At 35.7% G+C, this 27,125-nt stretch overlaps 1 protein-coding gene across 1 annotated transcript in view; it reads right to left on the reverse strand.

The window, feature by feature from the left end:
* The window catches only part of SRBD1 (S1 RNA binding domain 1), a 192,406-nt gene that overhangs the window by 74,791 nt on the left and 90,490 nt on the right, over window positions 1-27,125 (reverse strand). Inside the window, exons 15-16 of the mRNA XM_077915267.1 lie at window positions 12,010-12,101; window positions 3,193-3,275 (exon numbers count right to left, since the gene is read on the reverse strand). Coding sequence (XP_077771393.1) covers window positions 3,193-3,275; window positions 12,010-12,101 — 175 coding nt within the window. The remainder of the gene's footprint in view (window positions 1-3,192; window positions 3,276-12,009; window positions 12,102-27,125) is intronic.

Here is a 27,125-nt window from a genome sequence, read left to right on the forward strand (position 1 = left end):
GTTTTTAAAATGCTTTGTGTTAATATACTGTAATCTTTTAAGACTTATAAAAAAAGTGAATTGGTCTCTTGCTTTAATTTTAGAAGTCTTTAATACGGCATTTTTTTGAAGCTATGTTGTTAGATAACATAGAATGTTCAGGGCAATTACATCTTCTTGGGAAACTGTCATTAATATGAAATATCCCTCCTTGACCTGTTCAATGCATTTTGCCTAAAATTCTATTTTGTCTGATATTAGCAGTACTATGACTTTCTTTTTCATTTGTGTGGAACTATTTTTCTCCAAATTTCTAATGTCAGGTTCCTTTTTTCTTTATAAGTATCTTGCACACATTACAGCTGAAACCTCCTCCTATTATGTCGGTGATTATAACTTTCCTCCATTTCTTTTCATTTGAATTTTCTATGAGATGAACGTTGAATCTTTAAAATGGCCTCTATATCATATGACCTTTTGTTTATACTGCCCACTTTTCTCAATTTAAGACTATATTCTAAAGAATCTCTTAACTCTATTATTCAATTCATTAATTTTTTTTAATCTATGTCCATTCTATTTAGTCAGTTTGTTTGTTTTTCATCTTGACAAGCATATCTTTTAATTCTAAGACTGGTTTATTAATTCATTCTATCCTCGGTTTGTTTTATACATACAATAACCTCACTTATCTCTCTGTGAATATTCATTTTACTTATTTCAAAGTCTACTGCTTATTCATGGTTTCATTGTTATTTTTTGCTTATTACATTTGGTGCCTCATTTTGCTATGGTAAGTTTTCTTCAATGTTCAGTGATTCTTAGCAGAAGATCATTCCAGAGTCCCCATTTGTCTGTGTATGCTGTTTTTTGTTACCATCATCTGAATCCAGTGATAATGTGGGGAATGTGGGATATGATGTCAGGTGTCAGGTATGCGCCAGGAGTTTGTCTTCCCAGCATGCGAGACTCCTTGAGCTTCCTGACAAGCAAAGGCTACTTGAGGGATCTCCCAGCCTCTCTCTGGTCTCAGGGTTATACCCAGTGCTTGAGCTTGAATTCATAGGACATGGAGGGAAGGGGTCACTATGGGCCTACTTACTCCATATGCACCTCCTTTTCTAATAGTACAGGCCACCTACCCACTACTTAAACATGACTCTAGTTTGAGAACACTATTGATCTGTATATTTTGAGCTGCAGCTCTACCAGGTTTTATCCCCATGGATATGATTCCTCATTCTTAGTATCTTTCAGGAATTTCTGAAATTTTATCCACCAACCCCTTCTTGTTTTCCCAGGTTATAAATTTTTCATGTAAGTATGTTTATATGAACACAAATATGTATGTGCTCCTTCTCTGTCATTTTCTAGAAGGTGGAGTTGTGGACATGCCAGTAGTAGTGGTAGCATAAGTGAAGGATATCATAAGTTCAGCGTCACCATCTTGATGACTTTCTCAGTGTCATCATTTGCCAAAGTCTGTACTCCAATTAAATGGTCATTCCTCTAAATCTCAGACTTGCATATCCAAATTCTATTTGATATTTCTTGGATTTCTTACAGGCATCTCAACACATCCAAAACTGAATTACTGATCTTATCCCCACAAAATCTGCTCTAATCAGGCATTAGCCACATACCAGGACCCCTGGAGCAAATTCTGAACAACTCCCTTTCCTCCACTTACTACCAAGTAGTCCCTACAAAATAGATTTAACTTCTTTCCATTTCTCCCATCATCTCTCACCTGAGCTAGTATAACAGCCTCTGAATTGGTCTTACTGCTTCTCTTTTTCCCTTCTAAGCTACTGTCCCAAGATTAGCCAGAGCCAATGTTTAAAAATACAAATAAGATCATATCATTCCCTTGCTTAAAGCTCTTCCATTTCTTCTCACTGCTATTGGAACAAATTCCAAACTCTTTCATGTTAAGTGCTGTATCTCTGATAAATCTAGAGGTTAAGTCTCTGCTATTTAGTAAAGATTTCTTTGGGGGTCAATAGCTTAGTAACCTGTCTGGGTTCTAGGAATCTGACTTCTCCTTTCTTTTTCTTTGTTCTACTATTTTGCTCAGGCATTCTATAACTTTATCTTAAATTAATAGTTATAATTCCTCTTAACTACAATGCCTGTATCATAAAACTGTAACAGTTATACTCATTACATACTAGGCATTTCTATCTATCTGTATAGCTAGATCTGTCTCTTAAGCAACTATCCTTCCCAAATGAACAGGTCAACTCAAAGGTCTAGATCCTTTTACTCTAACTTGCTATAAAATGGGAATACTTCTAGTTAAGTCCAATATGTGACAGGTCAGTCCAGGCTTTGCCACTGGGTGATTCTGGGTAAAAATCCTAACTATTGTAGGACACAGCTTCCTTTTCCATCAAATGAAGGGGTAGGGGTATATGATTTCTAACATCTCTTCCATTTCTAGTGGTCACAGATTCCATGCCCTAATATATTTCTTAGAGAAAAGTATAGAACCTATCACTCAAGTCCCATGAAAACTACATAGAAGATATTATTTTATTTCAGATTTTAAACAGACTTTCATCGAAGAGAAAAATAATTCAATTTGATCTTTCTGAAGACAAGCTACGATGGATTCACTTTGCCAAGATTTAGTGTTGTCTTCAACTGCCCAATGAACACACGTAACCTCAAGAACTAAAAATACAGTAACAACAACAAGCACCACTACCATTACTGTTAAGGCTCTAGCTCATACTAGGTAATGACCAAAAACTCATTACAATACTCAAATCGAAATAGGAAACAGAAAAAAAAAATAAAGCACAGTAGGTACTAAAGGCTTCTTCCAGAATGGTCAATAAAGATCAATATTTCATACTGGCTTACACAAAGAGCCAACCCATCCCCCTTGCTCTGTTTCCTCTGCTTTTTTATAATAATGTGAAAGGGAGAGGCTCTCTGGATTAAGTTACTAGTCTGATCTAATGTTTTAATAGTCTTAAAATCTGACTACAGTCAATTCTAAATCTTGATCCAAACCATAAACACCAGGAAAAAAAAAAAAAAAAAAAAAAAACTCCCTCCTTCCCTAATAATGTAACTTCTAACTACCTTCCCATCAACCGTGTAACCTCTGAGAATGGGAAGCTATTCCCATCGACACTTAATGACTATGCCAAGTCTGCATACTATTGACAGGTTTCACAAAATAAATGACCCACACTGCTTTACCTGGTACATTCCAACTCCAATGTGCTTCGGCTCGATTTTCACCAGCTCAGCTAATGGGTCTTGTACGCGCCTTGCTATGGAAACTGAAAAAACAGAAAATAAGTATGGCTTAATGTGAAAAGCAGTATCCAGATAATTACTTATGTTAGTCCCTTATAAAGTAAGTATTTAATTCCTTCCCTCTTTTCCCACACAGAGACCAACAATTTAACTACTAAGTATCAAAGTTTCCCTTTTATCACACAAAAAAAGTGAATGCAAAATTTCGGGATTAATTTTATTACCAGAATCTGTAGGCATTTCTGAGCACAAACAGATTGAAAAGATAATACAGTTGGAAAAACAAATAAAATGCTTACTTGCTATACTTACATAATCACCTGTTCATTCTTTAAACACAGCATAGCAGGGCACCTCACACTTAAATGAACAAGTATATATTTGTTTTACTTTTAAATAATCCTGCTTTATTATGACATACATTTGCAAATCAAATATGTTATTAGGACTAGATCATGATAGTGATGAGTAACTGATGGAATCATATTTTACTGCAATCAGAGACCAAGTCAGTTGGCTAGTAAACACACTTGTTTTGCCTTAAATATGACTGCAAGATTAACTGTGAAGTGATCGGAGTCACAACTGCTTGTCTCTGGACACACTAAATTCAGTTCTAAATCACACTGCTTTCTTGACCAGCACAATCCACGTACAAGAGATTTGAGTTAGCTTCTAACATTACCTTATCTGTTGTCCATTCTTCCTTGGTCATCATTTCTCTCTCTCTCTCTCTCTTTTTTTTTTTTTTTTACAAAATGTTAACAAAAGTTCATATCTAATTTAGCTTAAAAGATAGATTTAGCTGGAGAAAAGAAATTTAGTATGAATATTAAGGATGCTTCCAAGGGCAGCTCTTTTTTTTTCTTTCCCCAAGTAATATAGTTTTACATGGGGTCCTTAGAAACAGCTTTCATTTTCTAAATGCGAGAAAGCTAGTCAGTGTCATCTACTAATACAGAAGGTTGGGTGAAATATAAACTTATTTAGTGAAAACATTAAGACTATCAAAGGAGATCCCATGCCTGTTCTTGTGTTATTTAACTGTTCAAACTCTAGCAACAGATGCCACCTCTTGCATGGGACTGTCGAATTCTCTTGTCACTGGTTTATACCACCTCTTCATCAGAGATAAGACCTACTCTGTGTGCTCAGTTCACTGCATGGTCGTTCAAGTCTTTTTCATATATTTTATTATTACTTCTAACATACAGTGACAATGGCAGTTTGCAAAGCCAGCTTAGAGAGTAATAAACTGGTATCATACAATCTGCTATCCCCACCAAAAGAGGCGGACTCCAGCCTCCAAGGCCTTCACATACACTTTCTTATTAAACCTCACAAAAGGTTAATGAGTGCAAGCACTGCAGGTTACAGGGAAGCTGCTTCCCCCCACTAATCACATGCATAATTACACAGTGAGAATAGAGGCCACCATGTAAACATCTGATAGTCTCTGAAAGCAAAGATCATTTCTTTATTCTAGCCTTTAAAAACATAATCCAATAAGACTGATTTTCAAACACATATATATATTGTCAAAATACTTTCAGATTAAAAAGAAAAAAACAAAACAAAACAACCCAACAACCCACAACAGTAAACCAAGTGAAAGATACAGGCATCAGAACATTCACTGCAGGAAAGTATCAGAGATTCAAAAAAAGGATATTAACAAGAGGTAAATCTTTCAAATCTACCTGTTCAGGAAAACCTACATTATGAACACCTAGACTTAGAAACTGGTAGTGCAGTTGTATAATTTGTTAAGTGCAAGTAGATTTCCATATTAAAAAAAAAATTTAAGTACAGAAAGGACTTTGACATATTTTCTACCTGGTTCCCTCCTAATTGGTTCACTGCTAGCATCTCCTTTGTGCATCCTGATATTGCTAAACACAGCAACAATGAACTGGAAATAATAGTTTCTAGATGACATATTAATTTTCCAGTAAAGTCCTAAGGGCCTCTGGAGTTACACTGTCCCCAATAAACAACCTCTACATAGACCCTAATGTTCCCAGAATTGGCATTTCACCTTCAGGTGCTATTCACTCTGCAGAGCATAAAAACTCAAGCATGAAGAGATGGGAGATAGAAGGAAGAAGGAAAATGAACATTGTTTATTTGAAGGATTTTCTTGTTCATGAGGGAAGGAATATAAACATTGTTTAAAGTAGAACTGGAGGGACGCCTGGGTGGCTCAGTGGTTGGTTGAGAGTCTGCCTGCAGTTCAGGTCGTGATCCCAGGATTCTGGGATAAAGTCCTGCATCAGGCTCCCCGCAGAGAACCTGCTTCTCCCTCTGCCTATGTCTCTGCCTGTCTCTGTGTCTCCAATGAATGAATAAATAAAAAAATATTTAAAAAAAAATAAAGTAGAACTGGAAATTTTATGTCCAGGCTTTCAAGAGAAGATGGTGCTGGCAAGGTAAGCAAGAAAATAGTTAATTAACAGTAGTAACACACACCTGTAGGTTGAGAATGATTAGGCAGACAACAGATTCCTGAAACTAAGAGACAGATAGGTAGCTCACATAAAAGGAGTTTTATGGAGTGTTGAGAACAAAGAGAAAGGAAGTCACAACCCAAAACTTGGGGGCATATTCACATTGTGAGATAGAGAAGAAAAGGTGGACACAGTGAAAGAGGTAGAGAATAAATAGCAAGGAAAACAGCAATAGAAGTAAAAAAATAAATAAATAAATAAATTCTAGAAAATGTTTAGCATAGTTACCATATGTCACCCAATCTTTACTCTTGTGTGGTATACACTCAAGAAAAATGAAAACAGATGTCCACGTAAAATCTTGTACATGAATGTTCATAGCAGCATTATTTATAACAGCCAAGAAAGTAAAAACCCAAATATCCATTAACAGAAGAATGGATGAACAAAATATGGTATACCCATACAATGGAAATTATTTGGCAATGGGAAGGAATGAAGTGCTGATACATGCTACAGTGTGAATGAACTTTGGAAACACTATGGTATGTGAAAGAAGCCAGTTACAAAAGACTGCATCTTGTAATGATTCCATTTATATGAAATGTCTGAAATAGGCAAATCCATAGAGACAGAAAATAGATTAGTATTTATCAGGAGCTGAGGGTAAGAGGGCAAGGGGGACCAATTGCTAATAGATGCTAGGTTTCCATCTGGAGTGATGAAAATGTTCTAAAATTGGATAGTGGCAATGGTTGTACAATTTTGACTGTACTAAAAAAACACTGACTTACACACTTTAAACAGGCAGGTTTTATACTATGTAAATTATATCTCAATGAAGCTGTTCTATATTTTTTAAATGTAGTATATCCAAACGTATGCCAATACCACTTTGCCCACATGATGTCAACATATCTCTGTATCTGTTCCTAATCACCACTGTTCAGGAAATTCTAGTCAATGCAATTGGACAAGGAAAAAAAGGCGGCATAATTATTGAAAAAACAGAAACTAGATTATTATTTGCAGATGTTGGCTGACTACTTTGTTTTTTAAAGAGTTTATTTATTTATTCATGAGAGACACAGAGAGAGAGAGACAGAGACATAGGCAGAGGGAGAAGTAGGCTCCCTGCGGGGAGCCTGATGCAGGACTCGATCCCAGAACCCTGAGATCATGCCCTGAGCCAAAGGAGACGCCCACCCAACCACTGAACCATCCAAGTGCCTGATGACTGACTAGTTTGGAAAACCCAAGCAAATCAACTGAAAAAAAAAAAAAAAATCAGAACTAACAAGATTTCAATTGGTTGATACCAAGACAACGACTAATGCAGCACCATATGCCATCAACAGCCAATAAGAAAATTTCATGAAGGACAATCCATTTACTCTGTGTGTGTGTATTTTGCCTATGAGTAATAAAGTGTACAGAACTTGGATGAAGGTGCCAATATAACAGAATTCCAATTAAATGGCTCTAAAATGTATATGGAAAAAAGGAAATGCATAAGAAAAGTGCAATTAAAGAAAGATTAAAGCAAGTCACATCATTAGCTACAGTAATTGAGAGTCTTGACACTGTGGCACATCAGACAGACCAATGAAAACAGGACAAAATCCATACAGGAATTTAGTTTTTAATATATGATAATTTGTTAAAAGGTAATAATGTAACTCAGTGTGTAAAGGGAGACAACTAAACTGCTATTGAACAAGTGAGGCATTAGAGGGTAAAAAACAGGTTAGTTACACCAAAAGGAGGGAAGGGGAGGGGACCACGGACTGAGGGCTAAATTGTAAGCAACCGGAGAGACCTCATAGGGTCAGGCAGGATATACAGGGCTCAACTACATACACAACCATGTGGAGTGACCCTGGAAGCACCATTCCCCCCTCATGCAAAATGTGTCTTATATCCAAAGGATTAAAAGAGTTCCGTGGGTTTTGGTCTTCAGTTCTATGAAATATCTAGAATCTCTGAGCTTCCGAAACAAATGAACATACTGCTTAAAAGACTGGACTAAACTGTATTCTCTTAAATGTTTGCCATATTCTGTTATCTAAGAATACCAAAGTAGAAATTTTTATTTGTCAAGTCCAATATGCCCCTCATTTTACCCCTCCCCTTGTCATCACACAGCGACAGAGGAGGATAAATGTGCTTTTTTCATTCAGCAACTCCAAATAAGAATTTTTTTTCATTATAAAGCTTATTAAAATGTACTTTCAATAAATGATCCTGATCCTCTAATTAATAATTACATTTTTGAAAAAATGTGGACAAAACCATTGACCTAATAAAAATAATCTTTATCTTGATTATAGTGTTAGTGGTTGTGGTTACCTGACTGGTTTAAGCTTACTGAAATTCACAGATGAATTTAAAAACTCATCTAAAAAAGGTGAACTGTACTTTACGTCAACTTCATTTAAATGAGTGAAATATCTTTCATTTCTCTAAGGATGTAAAAGTTTTTCTTCCTTTTATATAGTCTTCATTTCCTCCAAGTGGCTTCTGTACTACCCCCCATCTGTCTTTAATAGTGTAAGTTTCTTTACATGCTAGGTGACTCTTGGCTGTCTACTGACTCTAAGTGCTTTGCTTAAATATGTGAAGTTTATCAATCGTGGGCTTCATAACATGGTGATTTGGTACATTTCTTGTGGACCTCTGATCTTAGTTTCTTTAGGTATTTTCTCCTGAGTAAGTCAGAATTCCCCTATCTCTTGCATGGAAGATTTAGTCCTCTCTAGGACCTCTACATCAGCATATAAATAGTCATCTAATCCCTCTTTTTTCAGTAGGTGTCCCCACTATCGTGTACAACCTGTGTTCTCCAGGAAAGAGACTTTCTGTTTAACCCTCAGCAGAGAAAAAAATCTCCTGTATTCTGCAAAGGTGCAAGAAGGACAGTCACTTAACTGCGTGGAATGGGAAATCTGTTGTTTGTTTTTTTTTTAATTGATGTGAAATTCACATAAAATTAACTATTTCAAAGTGTACAATTCAGTGGCATTTAGGATACTTATACTGTTGTACAGTCTACCACCTCTATCAAGTTCCAAAACAGTTTCAGTGCCCCAAAAGAAAACTCTGTACCCATTAAGCAGTCCTTCTTCATTTTCCCCTCTTCCCAGTCCTTGGTGATGACTAATCGGCTTTCTGCTCCTACAGGTTAGCCTATTCTAGACATTTCATAAAAATATAACCATACAATATGTGGCCTTTTGTGTCTGGCTTCTTTCACTTAGCATGTTTTCAAGGCTCACCCATGTTATGGCACGTGTCATACTTCATTCTTTGCTATGACTAAAAATAATATACCATTGTTGGATGTACCACATTTTGTTTGGTCATTTATCCACTGATGGTCATTTGGGTTGTTTCCAGCTTTTGGCTATGTGAATGGAGCTATGAATCCTTGTTTTCAACTCTTTTGAGCATATACCTAGGAGTACAATTGCTGGGTTACATGGTATTCTATGTTTAACTTGGTCTAATTGCTTTCTACACAGAACTTTCAATCTTCTTACTTTAGACCTACCTGCAGCCCTCCCAAGATACTTCTATAAGTAATCTGGTGCATTTCCTGAACCTATAAGGGTTCCATGATCATTTCAGATTAGTTCTCGGTTTTCTATGTTGTCTTAGTATTCAATTTTCTCAAGTTGGCTAAATCATTTATTATTCAGCCATCTGCTTTCCTGCTTCAAAATGACTGTTGCTGATCTTTCCTCTCCTATTCTTATCCTAGAATGTTCGTGCCTTCCTTCTATCATGTTACTGTCACTTTAATGGGAGTTCAGAAGGGAGTAAAGGAATAACAGGTGTACTCAATCTTCTATTTTAAGTCAGAAATCCATAATAAACATTTTAATATCACCTATCTACCATTCTGTCTATCCAATTTAAATGCCTCTCATGTATAATGAACTTATTATGGGGAACTATAAGCATATATAAAGATAATCTCTCTCAGTAAGTTGACAAACTGGTCAAGAAGATACAGTAATATGAAGGTCACCTTCTTACATATGTTAAAACTGTATGAACATTAAGGTTCTGTTATATTCTGATACAGTAAACTTATGGAGGGCTGAAAGGGAAAACCCACACTCATCAGTAGGATAGGTCTCAAATGCAGTATAAAGTCATCCCTGGTATCAATCACTAGGAAAGAAAAGGACTTCCAGTCAGAAATGAGGAATTGACAAAGAAGTGGACCCTAGAAAACCAAGAGTGGAGACTGAGCTTCTTTCAATATTTGCCTCCAGGACCAGTTCTTGAAGGCTCAAAATGTCTAGGTGGATGTTTTGAATTGATATGGATCAAACACAATCAGTTATTGCTGTGTGAAAGCAAGCTAAGACACAGAAGGAAGATATATCGCAGTGAATCCCAAATTGAAGACACAGCCAGAATTGAGAATCTAAGTAATTCGGACCATATAATGATTCCTCTTTTTTATTATTTCCTAGTTTCAGAGTCTTGTTGGAATGTTGTAATCTTGCTCTATAACTCTATTGGCAGTTATGTATCCACAGAGGCCAGTGGTGAAGAGGAAACAAGAGCCCCGTTAACAGTGGAAGGTCTGAGAGATTGCCACTCTAAGCAATATTTCTTTCAAATGTTTTTTTGGAAGATTCCTTTCAGTGTCAACTTAAAAGGTTCTGATTTATTTTATGTTTTGAGAGATAGCACACATGTATGAGTGGAGGTAGGGGGGAAGGGCAGAGGGATATAAAGAGAGAATCTTAGGCTCCACACTCAACGTGGACTCCAATGTGGGGATCAATCTCAGAACCCTGAGAGCATGACCTGAGACAAAAATCAAGAGTTGGATGCTTAAGTGACTGAGCCACCCAGAAACCCTTGAATTTTATTTTTTTAATAAAATATCCTATTATTATATAAGTACACAAGTATTATATATGCACTTATGTGCATTATATAATTATAATGTGGTTATGTGGCTCCTTTAAGACTCAGTTTATGAAAATAAAACAAAATAAACCTGGTAACACATTTACCATAATGTTTCACACATATTAGGTACTTAAAAAGATTAGTATTAGCAGCTCCCACTATGATTACTGTATCTCCTCCTCCTACTATTATTAATGTTATTGTTATTACAAGGTAGGTATCAAAAGAGCACATGGCAAGGAGGCAGAGACCACATTGAGCTGCTGTGATAGGGAAAAGCTTCACAGGAGGACCAAGATTTTGAGCTGGGATCTGAGTTTGAGAAGCTGATCATTTTAGACAGGTAATGGTATCATGGAAGAAACAAGTGAAAGGAAACTACAAGCTCTTTTGGATGTAAGAAATAGGTTTCTAGCCTTAGGAAAACGCAAACATTTTCAAATATGTATCTTCAAGTATAGATTTCAAGAGTAGCCAATGAAACTTGATGAGAATAGGTAAGGAAAAATTTTAAATAAAAAGTCTCTTTCTAACAAAGTAGTCTAAATATCTATTACATGTAGAAGTGCTCTGACCAGATTTAATATTTTGCTTATAACACAAATTGCTTTCACTAGACGTATCGAAATATCTCAATTTCTTCACACACAAGATTTTAACTATTCCACAAAACAGAAACCAAAGCAACTTAATACAACTAAAATCAAAGCAGGCTGTTTTAAACGTTAATGACTGCCCCTATAAGCAAGACAAGAGAAACTGGTCATTTGATAAATATTTAGCAATAAACCGTGCATGTTTATATATTTGTACTATATTTATGTTAATATACTAATTTTTAAAAAAAGATTTTATTTATTTATTCATGAGAGACACAGAGAGAGAGAGAGAGAGAGAGAGAGAGAGAGAGGCAGAGACACAGGCAGAAGGAGAAGCAGGCTCCATGCAGGGAGCCCAATGTGGAACTTGATCCCGGGTCTCCAGGATCAGGCCCTGGGCCGAAGGCAGCGCTAAACTGCTGAGCCAACCGGGCTGCCCGAAATGCTAGTTTTTGTCAATAAAAAGCTGTAATAAAAAATATTTTGTATAATAATAAGAGATTTGGAGTACTTTATTAGTTTTATTAAAGCATTTAATTTTACTAAGGTTGTTTTGGACTAATTTTTTACTATACTCTTTAAAAAACAATATTCTTCCTCTTCCACAGTTCTAATTATTACTCCAATACTTTTCATTCTAACGTGCTAATTTTTATGTATGTATTTCCTAAATATTTACGAAAATTAAATTTGGACATTTAATTATTTTGCTTGCTAAAAAGAGAAGTCCTTCAAAATAACAAACCCACATGCTTTTTTGACAGCCCATTGTTTCTTACCTGCACTTCTCAAATTAGGGTCCAGCCCTGGCATCTCCTTGTTAGCTTCAGGGCTGACACTGTAGATTGATGCCCCTGCTTCACTGACAATACTGAGAAGAAAGAAAAGGGGGAAATATCATTTTCCAAACTTTTTGCCTGGTTAAAGAAAATTAATGAATAAGACTAGTTTTTGTTTTTTTTTTTTTAAAGATTTTATTTATTTATTCACAAGAGACACACAGAGAGAGAGGCAGAGACACAGGCAGAGGGAGAAGCAGGCTCCATGCAGGGAGCCCGACATGGGACTCGATCCCAGGACTCCAGGATCACGCCCTGGGCCAAAGGCAGGCTCTAAACCACTGAGCCACCCAGGAATCCCAAGACTAGGTATTTTGAAAAAAAAACTGCAGGGTAAAGTGCTCTCTTTATATTTCGACGGTACCTATAACATTTAATTTTTCAGAAATAAAGTGATCAAGTAAGGTTTGTGTTCTTCACAGAAGAAATACACAGGTTTCAATCTATAATGAATTCTATCAGTAGTAATGACACAGTTTATAGATGAACAAATGGATACTTTCCTCTAATACCAACTTTGAATTTCCAGAATATACGGAGATTCTCGTGTTTATAATCTATTGTTGACTAATACTTATGACTCCCAACTGAATCATTCTAAAGCATCGTGGAGAGCATGTGCATATGTGTGGATATGTGCACATGTATGGATATATACAGAAACCACTGCCATAAACACTCCTGTGATTATTGCTCAATTATAATGAACAACCACAATGTGGATAGGAAAGGGATCAGACAGGATATTATTCCACTTCTTTTCAGGAGGGTCTGAAACAATCCTTTTAATAAACTTGAAGGCTTTCATTTCAGGCAGGTGTTAAGCCATTTATTTAATCAAAGCATCACACACATCCTTCTCTTCTTTGGCTCCAAATATTTTATAAACCACAATAAGAACAGTCTTTTACAGCGGACATGTACACGGTACTTGACATCACTATAGTTTATTCAACATTTTTAAGTTAGAGGTATTCTTAATGACATAATATGCAAAGAAACATCATCTACCCGAAGTATTCATGATACCTGTGGCTCTACCACAAGACCATCTAGGTGTCAAGATTCAAAAGCAGAAACATGTTTGTACTTGATTTTTCTTTTTTCTTTCCTTTCCCCCTTTCCCTTTCCCCTTTCCTTTTCTTATTTATTTATTTATTTATTTATTTATTTATTTATTTATTTATTTATTTATGACGGGGTAGGGGGCAGAGACACAGGCAGAGGGAGAAGCAGGCTCCCTGCAGGGAGCCCTACATGGGACTCGTGGGACTCGATCCCAGGTCTCCAGGATCACGCCCTAGGCTGAAGGCGGTGCTAAACCACTGAGCCAACCAGGCTGCCCCTGTACCTGATTTTTAATCCACTCTCAGAAACATCTTCCTTTCTCTGTTCCTCAATATTTACTTCAATTGTGAGACAAATTTAGTGGATAACTTTTAACATATTGCCCCATTGTAACAGCTGAACATGAATAAGAAAACTATGAAAAAGTTTGCTACCCCTGTCTTTGAAGAACTCTTGATTGAACTTTGACAATTATAAACCACCAAGAACTGAAAAGATTATTTGGGTGAATATAAAGATTATTTTTTCTTTGCAACCAAGTCTCCTGTCCTGAATTTCATAATAGGAAGATGAATACTCTGAAATTGTTTATCCTCATCAAAACTATCATCATGATACAGAAAGAGGTAACTGAGTACATATTACACGCAAAGTACTAAACAAACCACTTTATAGACAATATCTCATTTAATCTTTTCATGGTGATTTTTTTTTAACAGAGAAGTAATTGCCCAAGGTCATTTGGCTGATAAGCTATTGAGCTAGATTTGAACCCTAATCTGCTTGAAACCTAAGTCTGAACTTGTAACCAGCACAAGTAACTTCTGAATAGCTTCACAACCTCTCATTAAAATGAAAACCCATATTTTTGTGCTAAACAGTAAGTGTAATAACATATTTTTAAGCAAGAAACATTTTCTTCTTTCTTATGTGTCTAAGGTGGACTATAAAGCATGTAGAAGGTCAAATATATTCTATAATTTCAGAGATAGTCTTTAAGATTAAAAGGTAATTGTGCTTTTTCTCTAAAATAAGATTTAGATTCTGCTTATCTTCTACTACATAATGATCAAGGAGAAAATGTAATGTCAAAGAAAGCTTGAAGTGACGAAAACTCTTAATGTGGCATAATAGAATGTTAAAACCAATACTCTAGAAGAGATTTTTCAGTTCCATTAATAGTGGTACTTTCTAACCTGGGGGCCTTGGTCTTTTGGATAGGGAGAAACAGGATTAATTAAAATTGCATAAAAACCACTTGTGTTTATGCACTTTTTTCTATTAAAAGGAATTACAGTTTTCAGTGATTACTTAAAGAAACCCATAACCCCTCAAAAAGTTAGGAAGCACCATCACAGGATAAGAATATTCAGTCACTGGTCATAGAAAATTTGGTTTCAAACACAACTCAATACTCAGTCTAACAAAGTTTTTTTCTAAAAAAAAACTGGAGTATCCATGAAGTGCAGGCTGGACCTACTATTAAGGGAAAAGAATACCTAAAAAAAATTTTACCACAAAGGCTCCAAAATTGCCACTATTAAGTAAAGGGAAATGAAGTGGTAAATAAAAATTCCAATTAACTATGGGTTTTAGCAGTTTGGTACCTGAGAATTTGCTGGGTGATTCACTGACTTTTGGAAGTTGTAATTCTCAATAGACTGGGAGAAAACTGTTGCAAAGAAAAACACTCAGATAATAAATATTCCTCCAAATACCACACTGCCACTTCTTTTAAACAGAGGAATACAAAACAGATGTGACACACTGCACTGAAAGATTTTAGATTAACGTTAATATTAAATCAATACAAAATGTAGTAAATTTCATATGCTTTAGTTATTACATAGCATGAGTCCAATAAATAGGTCAGTACTAATGCTAGTAGAACAGAATGCTCCAATAATCGAAATGAACAGAAAAATCTCAACACTGATTTCTTCAATACACAACATATAAGGACCTAAGAAGTGTATGTGGCAAGATTTAAATGTAACAAATCAAGCTGCGAGTGGTGACGATTTTTTCCAGAAGTTTCGAAGAACAAAAGTATTTATAATGACCCACCCCCATTTTGTTCGTTCCCATTTGGATGTCAAGGATAGATTACTCAGAAAGTGTGCTAAATTTTATATGCCACTTTCTGTTTATTACAAATTTCCCAATAAACTATGAAAAAGTATTCTCATCTCTAATATGTTTTGAGAAAAGCAAAAATGAACTCTACATAAAACTCAGACAGCTCATGATTTAATAAATACCATATTCCATAAAACAAATTTCTCCCAGGTGTAAAAAAATTGGGCTCATAATCTTAGAATTTGATTACTTTATTTATTTTGCCATAAAGCAGACAAGACTGAGCAGAATTTATTATTTGGGGGAAATTTAACTGACACAGCTGTAAATGAACTGAAAGTTCAACATTATTACAGTGCTCTGAAGCCCCTTCAAGTTGCCAGTGCATACAAATACTTAAATATATATATATAGTATCTCAAGTGTTTAAAAAAAATGTAGGTACATTTTAGAAGCTACCATTGGACTTACATTTTCCCAGATATATATATATTAATGTGCTAATGGTCCATTACTAAATAGGTATTTTTTAAAACAATCAAATTCAGCATGATTTTAGGGTCTTCTTTATTAAAAAAAATACAAATCACACACTCAAAACTAAAAAGCAAGTGAAATGCCCATAATAAGAATGCATATACTTTTAAATTCATTCTTAAAAATCTTAATAAAAACTCTTAAGTTAAAAATGCTAAATTGTTGTATCTCAAGCAAAATTCAATGATATTACATCAATCTGATCACTTATCAATATAATTTATTTTTGAAAAGATATGTTTGAATTATAGAATTTGTACATGTCATCTGCCCAGATTATATGTTGATGAATCTTTCTAAAACCCAGTTTGAAAGTAGTTTTCTTATAGTGACTATTTTTTCTGACAATAAAGAAAATGGCAATTTCTTTTACCAAATTGAGATGGGGTGGGGTGAGGATTCTTTTCATGAGACAGGAAAACTAGCCGTTTGTTTTTTTTTTTCAGTTATTAGGCTAATAGTTTTCACATTCATCTACAAGGTTACATGTCTCCTCCCTTCTTCCCATTTCCCAAATACAAAAATAGTTTTGTTGTTTTCTCTTATTTTAAAATAAATCACATGCTTCCTTATATTAATAGGAGGAAATTTAATTCAAAGATAACCTATTTAAATGAAAATGTAGTTATTTATTAAGATATCAAAATCAGTCAGGATATATTGAATTAGTAAAAACTGACATGTTCTTAATTCTTTTCAAAAGTACATTAAAATTCCTCAAACCTTACTATTACCTAACAGCTTTTTCTTCCTTCTGCCCATCAAAAAATATGCACTAAGTAGCTACTACATTAAATGCACAGCTTATTTCACTAAAGCTTTTAAAAATAATTTATCTAAAAACCATTCTCCCAAATTTTCAGACTGAGAAACATTCATACAAAGAGAGAATAAATGGCTTGAGCTAAATTCCCCAACAAGTAATACTAAGTGCAAAAACAGCTAGCCAACACAGACCTTGGTTCTGTGCTCTGCACACGAGATAACCCATTCTGAAGTATGAAAGGATGACTGCTATACTTGAGGAACAGGAGACAAAGCCCAAACCAAACCACTGTGAAGAAAAGGGGCTCTAGGATTCAGTGTTTAAAGGATAAAGCTTATTTCTAAGAAAATATCAAAGCAATTTTAAATTCCTGTATTTAGTGATGAATTGTCATTTCAGGGAGTCTCAAACGAGCAGTATTAGCCACTTTAAAAACCAGGGTGACCTGGTGATGATAGGGAAGCAAGGAAACAAGCAAAATCATATGCTGCTAAAGATGTTTAAACTGTAGAACGCTTTTGGATGGTATCTTGAAAATGTAGATCAAGTTACAAAAATATGCATTCTTTTTGAGTCAGCTATTACATTTTTAAAAATTCATACAAAAGAGATTAAAAAATACACAAAAAATGAAAAAGAGCTATTCATGCTTTACTAAAAGAAACAAAACAAAACCATCTATCATTGGAGAGTTCATTAAATGAAAAACTATACTGTCACTAAAATTATTTATAAAATATTAAGTGGAAAAAAACTGGATTTATGTCTATGATATGATACCAACTCTGATATTTTAAAATATAGACCTATATGAAAACAAGAAAAGGGAAGATTTATGCAACATAATGTTAATAGTATTTAAATGAGCTATTCCTTTAATTGCATTCTCATTGCTTTAAATTTTTCTGTAATAGCCACATAGTATTTGTCAACAGAAAAAGTTTAAAATTTAAGTTTAAAAAAACAATTGCTAATTGGCCAGGAGATCTTGTATCACATAATGCCCCACATTTTCTTTTATTCCACTAAACTTTCTTGTACAGTTATTAAAGTTATTTTGAACTTAATCTGGGTAAACATATCATTTTTTAGGAATAACTTCTGCACGTGGCTTCCAGATCTCAAACAATAACATTTTATGATATTCCTATAACATAAAAGAAAGGTGGCCAAGCAGGAAAGTAAAGAATCAGTTCTCAATTTGTACACATAGGCTAGATAAAAAACAAATGTATGATGAGAAGTTTTACAAGAAATCACACAGTATATCAGTATATATCCTTAAGGTTTACTCAGTCCTTGGGCTCTGAACCCACCTCCCAAGTTATCCTTCATGATTGCCAAGGCATAATCAATTCACTACCCACAACATACAAGATGTGGGGCGACACGGTAGTATGCCAGGAAAGTAGTGTGTGTGTGGAAAAACACCAAAAACAAAATCTGGTGAAGGGGAAAAAGAGAAAACACATACAAGCTCAAGATTTCCATGGTACCAAAGAAGTTACCTTTAGATATGTAACACTAGCACCATCTGGTGGAAGACCAGTTAGAAAGAATTCAATGGCCAGTTTAAAAAAAAAAAAAAATCGAATAATAGTTCTAAGTTTTCTTTCAAATGATGAGCATTGTTCAAAGAGAATAAGCTTAGCAGTGGTACAGTAATCACACGGAGGACCCAAAATAAGCCTGGGAGAACTTAAAATGTCTACCAAAGGTGTATGTACTCGCAGATGGACATCCTATCATATCTTACCCACAGAGCAGGATTTCAACAGTACAGAATTCCCTCAGTTACCTTTCCTTCAGTGCCCCATACCACATCAGATGAAAAGAACACTTTCCAGCCACAAAAGAAACCCAAAACAGGAAGACCTGAATTAGCAACTATGCAACAGAACTTTAATTTGGAGTTTAGGGTTCCTCAGAGCACCAGCTACCTCTCCTTCCATGCTATAAATATAGCAATAGCATTGGGCATGAGAATCTGATTCTGCTCTTTAGCATCAGAGTTTTCTGTGCACAGTGATGCCAAGCCTCTACAGCGGAACAGTGTGGCAAAACATGACGCTGAAATCACTGTCACTGCTGGCAAGTGATCCATTCAATGACAGAGATGACAAAAATCACTGGTATCTTCAAATGCCGTTATAGGGGAAAGCAAGTCAACAAACTGAAAGACAAAGAGGACAGAGAGCTTGTCTCCCATCTGGAGGCTGGGTCTCTCCACTGAGGTAGAAGCTATTTCTGACCAAGAATGGCACCCACAGAAATGATCATCTCTGCTACTCTCTACAGTAAGCATCCCTTTTATTCTCTTTCTCTTCCTTTCACCTTCTTCTGCTTTCCTTTTTAAAAATCCCTCCTTTATCTCTTTTTTTTTCCCCAACTATGTTTGAGACCAATAAGGAGTTGTTACAAGCACTGCATGATACCACCACAGGAGTTTTCAAGAAAAAACTGCCATAAGAGCAACCACAAGGCCTAGAGCCTACGTTGTGCCAGACTAAGCCCTGACTCCAAGACAAGAAAATCCTAGGCAAAAAGAACACGAGCTACAGTACTGTAAACATTCCATGTTCATTACTGACAAGACACAAAAAACTAAGAAGGCAGGGAATAAAGACTGACCTGATTTTACAGTGAAAATGTCCTTTGGTCAATAATTTGAAATGTACTGATTTAAAGAACATTATGTTGAATTACCTGCCAATGTGCACCCCCCCCCCCAAAAAAAGGTATGCTTCTCCTGATTTTTACATGTAACTCCAAAACTGCCCATTTTTTACTCAATTTGTGCTTATTCATATAACAAATTATTTGTATTTGTTTATTCTTTTCAAGTGCAATTCTATTCAGATATAAATTTGAGGGCTGCATAGAGAATTGTGTTGAATTTTTTTATGAAGGGAAAAGTTTGCCTCATTAACTCATTTTTTGGTCTTTTCTAGCTTATATACATCTATGCAAGTTTATCCACTTGTAAATAGAGGAGTGCAGATTGTTACGGCATAGACTTTGTCGAATGAAACTTACCACAAAATACGTGATTCCTTTATTACCCAACCAGAAACAACTCGGAATTACCAGTTTATTTATTTATTTATTTATTTAATTTATTTATGGAATTACCAGTTTAGAGGATGTAATATTCTAATATTTTGCTAATAATGAGTGTTCAATAACATCATACTAATTATTACAAGTTTTAAGAAAGAATAATCACAAAAAAGGACAGAAGCAAAGGAAATGAGACAATGAAAAGCAAAATAATAACAACAATAATTAAAGAGCAAGACATGGGATCCCTGGGTGGCGCAGCGGTTTGGCGCCTGCCTTTGGCCCAGGGCGCGATCCTGGAGACCTGGGATCGAATCCCACATCGGGCTCCCGGTGCATGGAGCCTGCTTCTCCCTCTGCCTATGTCTCTGCCTCTCTCTCTCTCTCTCTGTGACTATCATAAATAAATAAATAAATAAATAAATAAATAAGAGCAAGACAAAGACTGAGACCTACTTTGCCAGCAAGTACTAGCCCAGTTCTTTTTACCCACAGTAGAATAAAATTTTGGAAACATCACTGTTTTATATTACATTCCCTAATACTCTTCTAAATATTAACCACTAACAATCTCAGTGAACTCTGCTAACAAATGACACACACTGATGGGTTTTCATACTATGTTACCCATTCCTCTTTTTTCCCTTCTCATATTTTGTTCCTAACCCTCCAAACCCCTACTTTCCTCTGAAGTGAATGTATACCTTGGCAGAAGTCATCACCGGCCCTGGCCCTGGCCCCCCTTGCCTCCATTGAGGGAGACCCTATCTATGAACTTCATTTTACACACATGCACCAGCTAGGAGCCTGGAGCAGCCTTGACCTTCAGAACTTCTTTCGGCCACCCAGATAATGCTGGGGAAGGAGGGGCTGAGGAGAAGAAAAAACAAACCTGAACACACATGCCATGCATAAGACTACTACTCTAGATCAACCAATTTTCTAATCGTGGTTTTTAAAGGTACACTGAACACATGGAGGGAGAATGAATTTTAGTTCAGCTGACTGCTCCGTTTACTTCTTTATCTGTAGTCAGATCTTTACTTTTTTGGGGATCACTGCACATTTCTGGCTTTGCTATATTACACTGTGTAAATATTTAGGAGAAATAATTCCTTTCAAGGATCTAAACTTCCACTGTCGTTATGGCAAATGAACCTGTTTATGCTATGTTTGTTAAGTAACAGCAAGCCTAAAAGAACACAGGAATTTACTAACATATGTGGTACACAAACATCACAATCATAAAGCTTCTCATAGGGACATAGCAAGAACATGAAAGGCCAGTTTATTTTTATTCCCATTGCCCTGTAATTTTCTTTAGCTTGACTAAAACAGGCCTTAATTCAAACCTCTCCTGCAGTTACAGAACACAGTAAACTGAATGTACACAAACGATACCCACAACTACCCTCATCTCCATGTGACCTTCCTTGTTTCTCGAACAATGGTTCTCAAACTTGATCCTGCATCACAATCCACTGCAGGCTGTTAAACCACAGCTAGCTGGGCCCCACCCCCAGAATTTCTGCTTCACTGGGGCCAAGAATTTGCATTACTAACAAATTCTCTGGTGATGCTGATGCTGCTAGTCCTGGGACTACATTTTTTATTCTTTGGTTTCATTTCAATAATATGAAATTATTTACATTTCATAAAATTCACCCACTGTAAGTGTAGAATTCAATGACTGAGTAAATGTTATATAACCATCACCAAACTCCAATTTCAGAAGATTTCTATCCCCAAGATAGTGTGTTCTCATTCCTACCTCCAGCCCCAGGTATCCACTTTCTATCTTCTATTCTCTATATATTTACCTCATCTGGATGTTTCCTATAAATGCAATCATAAAATATACAGTCTCCTATATCTGGCTTCTTCACTTATGATGTTTTTGAGAATCTTCCATGTTGTAGCTTCAGTGTTTCCTTTTTATTGCTGAACAGTATTCCATTGTTCTAGATATACCACATTTTATTTATCTATTCATCAGGCGATGGACTTGGGAATTCATTTCAGTTTTCTGTTATTAAGAATAATGCTGCTACAAATATCCATGCACAAGTCTTTGTGTTGGACACACATTTCACTTCTCTTGGATAGATTTCCAGGAGGAGAGATGCTAAAGTATAAATTCATGCTTAACTTTAAAAGAAACTGCCTAGGTACAATGAGTGAGTGCTCAAGTATATTCATTTCCATGATACTTATCATCTTTTTGACAATAGCTATTCTGTTATTAAGTAGTATCTTTTTACTTGTAGTTTAATTTACATTTCTTTAATTAATGATGCTGAGCATTTATTCAACATGTATGTTGGCCTTTCCTAATCTTCTTTAGTGAAATATCTATTCAAATCTGTTGCCCATTTTTAATTGGCTTGTTTGCATGTTACTGAGTCCTAAGTATTCTTTATGTATAGTAGATACAAGTCTTGGGATCCCTGGGTGGCTCAGGGGTTTAGTGCCTGCCTTCGGCCCAGGGCATGATCCTGAGTCCTGGGATCGAGTCCCACATCGGGCTTCCTGCATGGAGCCTGCTTCTCCCTCTGCCTGTGTCTCTGCCTCTCTCGATCTCTGTGTGTCTCTCATGAATAAATAAATAAAATCTTAAAAAAAAAGAATAAAGTAATAAACTTAAAAAAAAATACAAGGTTTTAGCAGACATGTGATTTGCATATATTTTCCCAAATTTTGGTTTGCCCTGTCATTTTTCTAACAGTCTTTCGAAACACAAGTTTTTAAGTTTGAGGAAGTCTGGGACTATACTTTGAGAACCACTGTTCTAAAGCTTCAAAAATTCAAAAGAAATATCAAACCCTTGAAAAATGTGAATGCTTAGTGGTTTTCCCATCTGCATATGCAAATGTAAATGTCACTCATATCTGATTTTCTGTTTTGTTTCCTTTTAGCAAAGTCTATTACAACTATCATCCTAAATATATTCACAGTTTTTAGGAGGAAAAGAAAATTTGCAACTAACTGGATTTAATATATTATGGAATGAATAAATTCAGCTGCAAATAGGACTGACCTATCAACTGGGAATACTGGATGGAATGCTAGCACTAAAGAATATAAACTTCTCAGCCAGTATTTTCAGAACCACTAATCAGTCTCACGGCTTTTAAAGCCATGCCTAAAGCTATGAGAAATATGTCTACGGGGCACCGTAGACAGCCAGCTGAGTGTCTGCCTTGGACCCAGGTCATGATCCAGCATCCTGGGATGAGCTCCACATCAGGGTCCCTGCTCAGTTGGGAGCTTGCTTCTCCCTGTCCCTCTGCTACTCTCCCTACTTGTGCTCTCTCACTCTTGCTCTCTCTCAAATGAATAAATAAAATCTTAAAAAAAAGTCTACAAATTAATGGGAACAAGTGGTATCACCATAGTAGAGATCATAGAGAAAAGAACATTCTCTGAAAGATACATTTGATTTACCTTGATATTTTTGTTCAATTTTATTAGCCTTCTTCACTGAAGATTTAAGGATAATTCATTCATACAGCCCTTTCTTTGTTGAAAAGCTATTGAACCTTAAATTAAGAGGAGTCAAAGATGGCAACCAAAGTTCTAATCTTGTCTAGGACCATAACTTTCAAATGTATGAAACATACTTCAAGAATAAACAGGATAGGTTTAATTCAGATAGAAGCAATAGTAAGATTAGTAGTTTCTTAGGTGAAACCCAAATACTATATGTTTATTCCTTGACTATTCACATCCAAAAAGTAAATCATTACGATTAAGAAGCTTACTTAACATTATTTCTATAACCATTACCCTGAGACACATATTCCGTGATTTTATGGAAAAACCCTAACAATAGGAAGGATCCAGTTAAAAGATCAAGCCATTTAGGTTTGCAACAAGAGTTCTTTATATAATTCAAGTTAACACAGATTGTGAAGCAAGAAGCTTTGTTCACTGTAGAACTGCCAGGCTTGGGTATCCCTGGGTGGCTCAGTGGTTTAGCGCCTGCCTTCGGCTCAGGGCGTGACCCTGGAGTCCCGGGATTGAGTCCCACATCGGGCTCCCTGCACGGAGCCTGCTTCTCCCTCTGCCTGTGTCTCTGCCTCTCTTTCTCTCTGTGTCTCTCTCACGAATAAATAAATAAAATCTTAAAAAAAAAAAAAAAAAAAAGAACTGCCAGGCTTCCACTAAAATGTTTTTGAATATTTATGTTCTGGTACGTGGATACTGTTGTTAACATAAGAGCTATTAGTCCTCACTGACTTCCAATTGCTGGAAATGGGTTTTATATTTCTACCAACATTCATATACTACACTACAAGGACAAACCAATTAGCTGATATTTATTCTCCCTTTACCACTGAGCCACTTTAAGCCACTTAAAAGGAAGCTGTCCGAAGAGATGCCAGAAGATACAGTTTCACAGGTGATCCACAGCCTCTGAACACAGTATGGCTCTCAAGAACTTAACTTCTAGGCATTTTCTCATCCAATTCTTTCATATTTTTTTACAATTCAAAATATCTAGAGTCAGTGGAACTTCTCCCCTGAACTATACCAAATTAGGGTATCACCATATCTGTGATGTTACAGCACTTGAGATCCAACATAAAGATCAAGGTAAGAGAAATAAAAGAGTTTACTCAATAACACACAGCCAATTATGATTTATCCATAAAATTGAAAGGTAAAAATAAGCAAACTATAATAGCATTTTAAGGCTTCATTTTATACCAGAGTTCAACTCCTTTCCTCAGTCATTTAGTTACCAGTTACTACAAGGAATAAGCTCATCAGGTTAGTACTTCTGTCTTTTATTCACCAATCTTTCCTCTGAATGGCTCAAGGTGGAAAAAAAACAGAAAGACCAAGGACCTCAAACAGGATGTCTTACCCAGACCATTTAAGATTTGACAGTCATTAGTGTGTGCACATATATGGCAATATGATAACAGAGGTTCATCCTTGAAAATATGTAATTTCCTAGTGAGGTTAATAAAAATGAGGAAAATGGAGGATGACTCTCCCTCAACCTTCACCATTTAACTGGTGAAATCCATAAAATAATCACTGAAAACTTTGCTTATGCAAACAGCAAATTAGTATCACACTGAATAGGTATAAAGGAGAGTAAGAACACACAAACACATATGAACTTCTACACAAACCCAATATGTTCTCCAAAGCTAAGAGAATTGTACCGCTTTAGCAATTTATCCATGTATGAACAAATGCCCTCAGTCGATTTCTGAGAAAGGGAAGAATGATCAGGTATATCTGTCTTCATCTTGTGGCAAACCTTGACATTTTTCAGCAAGTAAAAGTTCCAAATGGCAGGTGTCAGAAGGCCTTAGCCTCACATGCAGTGCTAAAAGGCAGGAAAAGCAAGCAGTAACATGTGGTCATGTCACAGCCACACAGAAGCTGCCTAGAGAGCACATTCTGAAAAGAGCAAACCTCAGACGTGGTTAAATCAACCTAGTGCCAGATGCCACTATCGGAACAAAGCCTCGCTGCCAAAGATTAGCTGCCCAAGGAAACATTCAACTCAAGACTGTCACAAAAGGGAAAAGAGCTGAGTGCAATGGCACCTGGCCATATCCTGTCTGTCTGATAATTTGGTCAAACTAGCTGCTTACATACAGAGAAGAAAATGGCCATAGAATGCTTTGCTTAGTTTACACGTGGGTATTATTTTTGCAAGGCCCTTTGCATTTATTCTAAAATAATAATACAAATTTCCTGCATCTTCATAATACTTATAGCTTTCTGAAAGTGCTTTAAGATTTACTAATACTATCTTCCCACAAGGAAGTCAGGATCACAAGTACCTCTTCATTTTACCTATGGAGTAAGAGAGAACCAAAGAGCTCAAGTTAGGCCAAGATCATCTGAAACCAGGACTTAAAAAGAAAACGTGACCTCTGAACTATCTGGCCAGACTTTATTCTGTTTGAATATGTACTCCTTGCTTCCCAATCATCTTTTCACAGGCTTTCCCAATAATAAGAAAGTTTGGAGCCTTCTGAAAGTTGTTTGTGAAGGTCAATCAATAAACATTTCATTCCTAGAGGTTAATGTAATTGGCATGATGGTCTCTATTTCCTCTCAGATCTGACCTTTAAGAAATAGCCATTATTTCTGAGGAATATTCAAAGCGATGCCTAGAGAGCACATTCTGAAAAGATGCTGGTACGATGCTGGAGAAGCACAAAAAATAAAAGTCAATTGTTTAGGGTGGAGGACTCACTATCAGGTCATCTGGTTAGATGCATCAGAAACTAAACTAGGATTCTCAGAGGAGTAGTACACAATATAATGATATAATCCATGGAAAAGAAAATCCATTAACATTAGGATTTTATGTTCTATTTGAATACACAAAGGATTACTGTGCCAAAGATTGATAGGTCAAAATACCTGATATTCTCCCAAATCTGTCAAAGGACAGAGCATAAACATGAAACAGAACTTTACTTGGATTCAAGTTAAAAATTGTTTTTTTTTTTTTCCCTACATTTTACTTACTGTGACTACACCATTGAAATTCATTTATTGGTCATATACTTGTGCCTACTTCCAAACCAAACAATTCACTGGGATCTACATTATCTTGCCTTCTAAGCAACCAGCAAATACTTTTCTCCAACTGTGTGCAGTTGCTCACGTAATTTCTCAATTTCATATTTTCAGATCTTATTCTGATCTATATTCAGATCCTATTCTTATGATAAGAATAAAAGTAAATATCAGCACACACATCCACATAAGGACTAAGAGTACTCTCACATATATATTCTATTATTTGAAATCAAATGCACTAAATAAAATTTAAAAATTAAATAAATTGAATAAAAGCAAAATTTTCTAAATTAACTTCTTGTTCATCATTTAGTCTGAAGGTTTTCATTTCTATAAAACAAGTTATTTTGATAGGATTATTGTCCATGTCTGCTGTCTTTTTTCCTATACACTTTGCTAACTTAATTGCTTCCAGACTTCCCAGCATCTCATGTTTTTCTGCTTTACCCACTGAAATAGAGGGATTTGTTTCTTCATTTACATGGATAAACATCAATCTGTGCTCATGTCTGGGGTATAGTGAAAATGAGGGTTGGTAAAAAACAAAGTGTGATGCTGTTGTCAAGGAACATTTATTGCTCAAAATCTTGCAAATGGTAAATAGACACATGAAATGGACACACTCTGCACTAGAACCAGATCTGGCACATATTTCAACTGAAATACAAGCAGAACAAGGACAAGCCATATACAGGTACCTCATAATTTACAGTGTCATGAAAAGAGTCATAAGTTTCACTCCACAAGAAAGAGCACAAAGTTAGGCACTTCAACGTTGGTTGGCTAATGACGCATTCTCTCCAATTAAATTCAAGAACCAAAGAAAAGGCTTATTAAAATCACTGAATGTTCTCTGAATCTTAAAAATAAATCCATATGAAGTCCATTTTTCCTTGGGATCCCTACAGTCTTCTAATACCTCTGATGGTCTCCCTGACCATTTTAAATTTTAATTATTGGGCCTTATTTTTGGCAAATGTATTTTAAC

Source organism: Canis aureus, chromosome 11 (assembly GCF_053574225.1).
Source record: "Canis aureus isolate CA01 chromosome 11, VMU_Caureus_v.1.0, whole genome shotgun sequence".
Classification (NCBI taxonomy): Eukaryota; Metazoa; Chordata; class Mammalia; order Carnivora; family Canidae; genus Canis; species Canis aureus.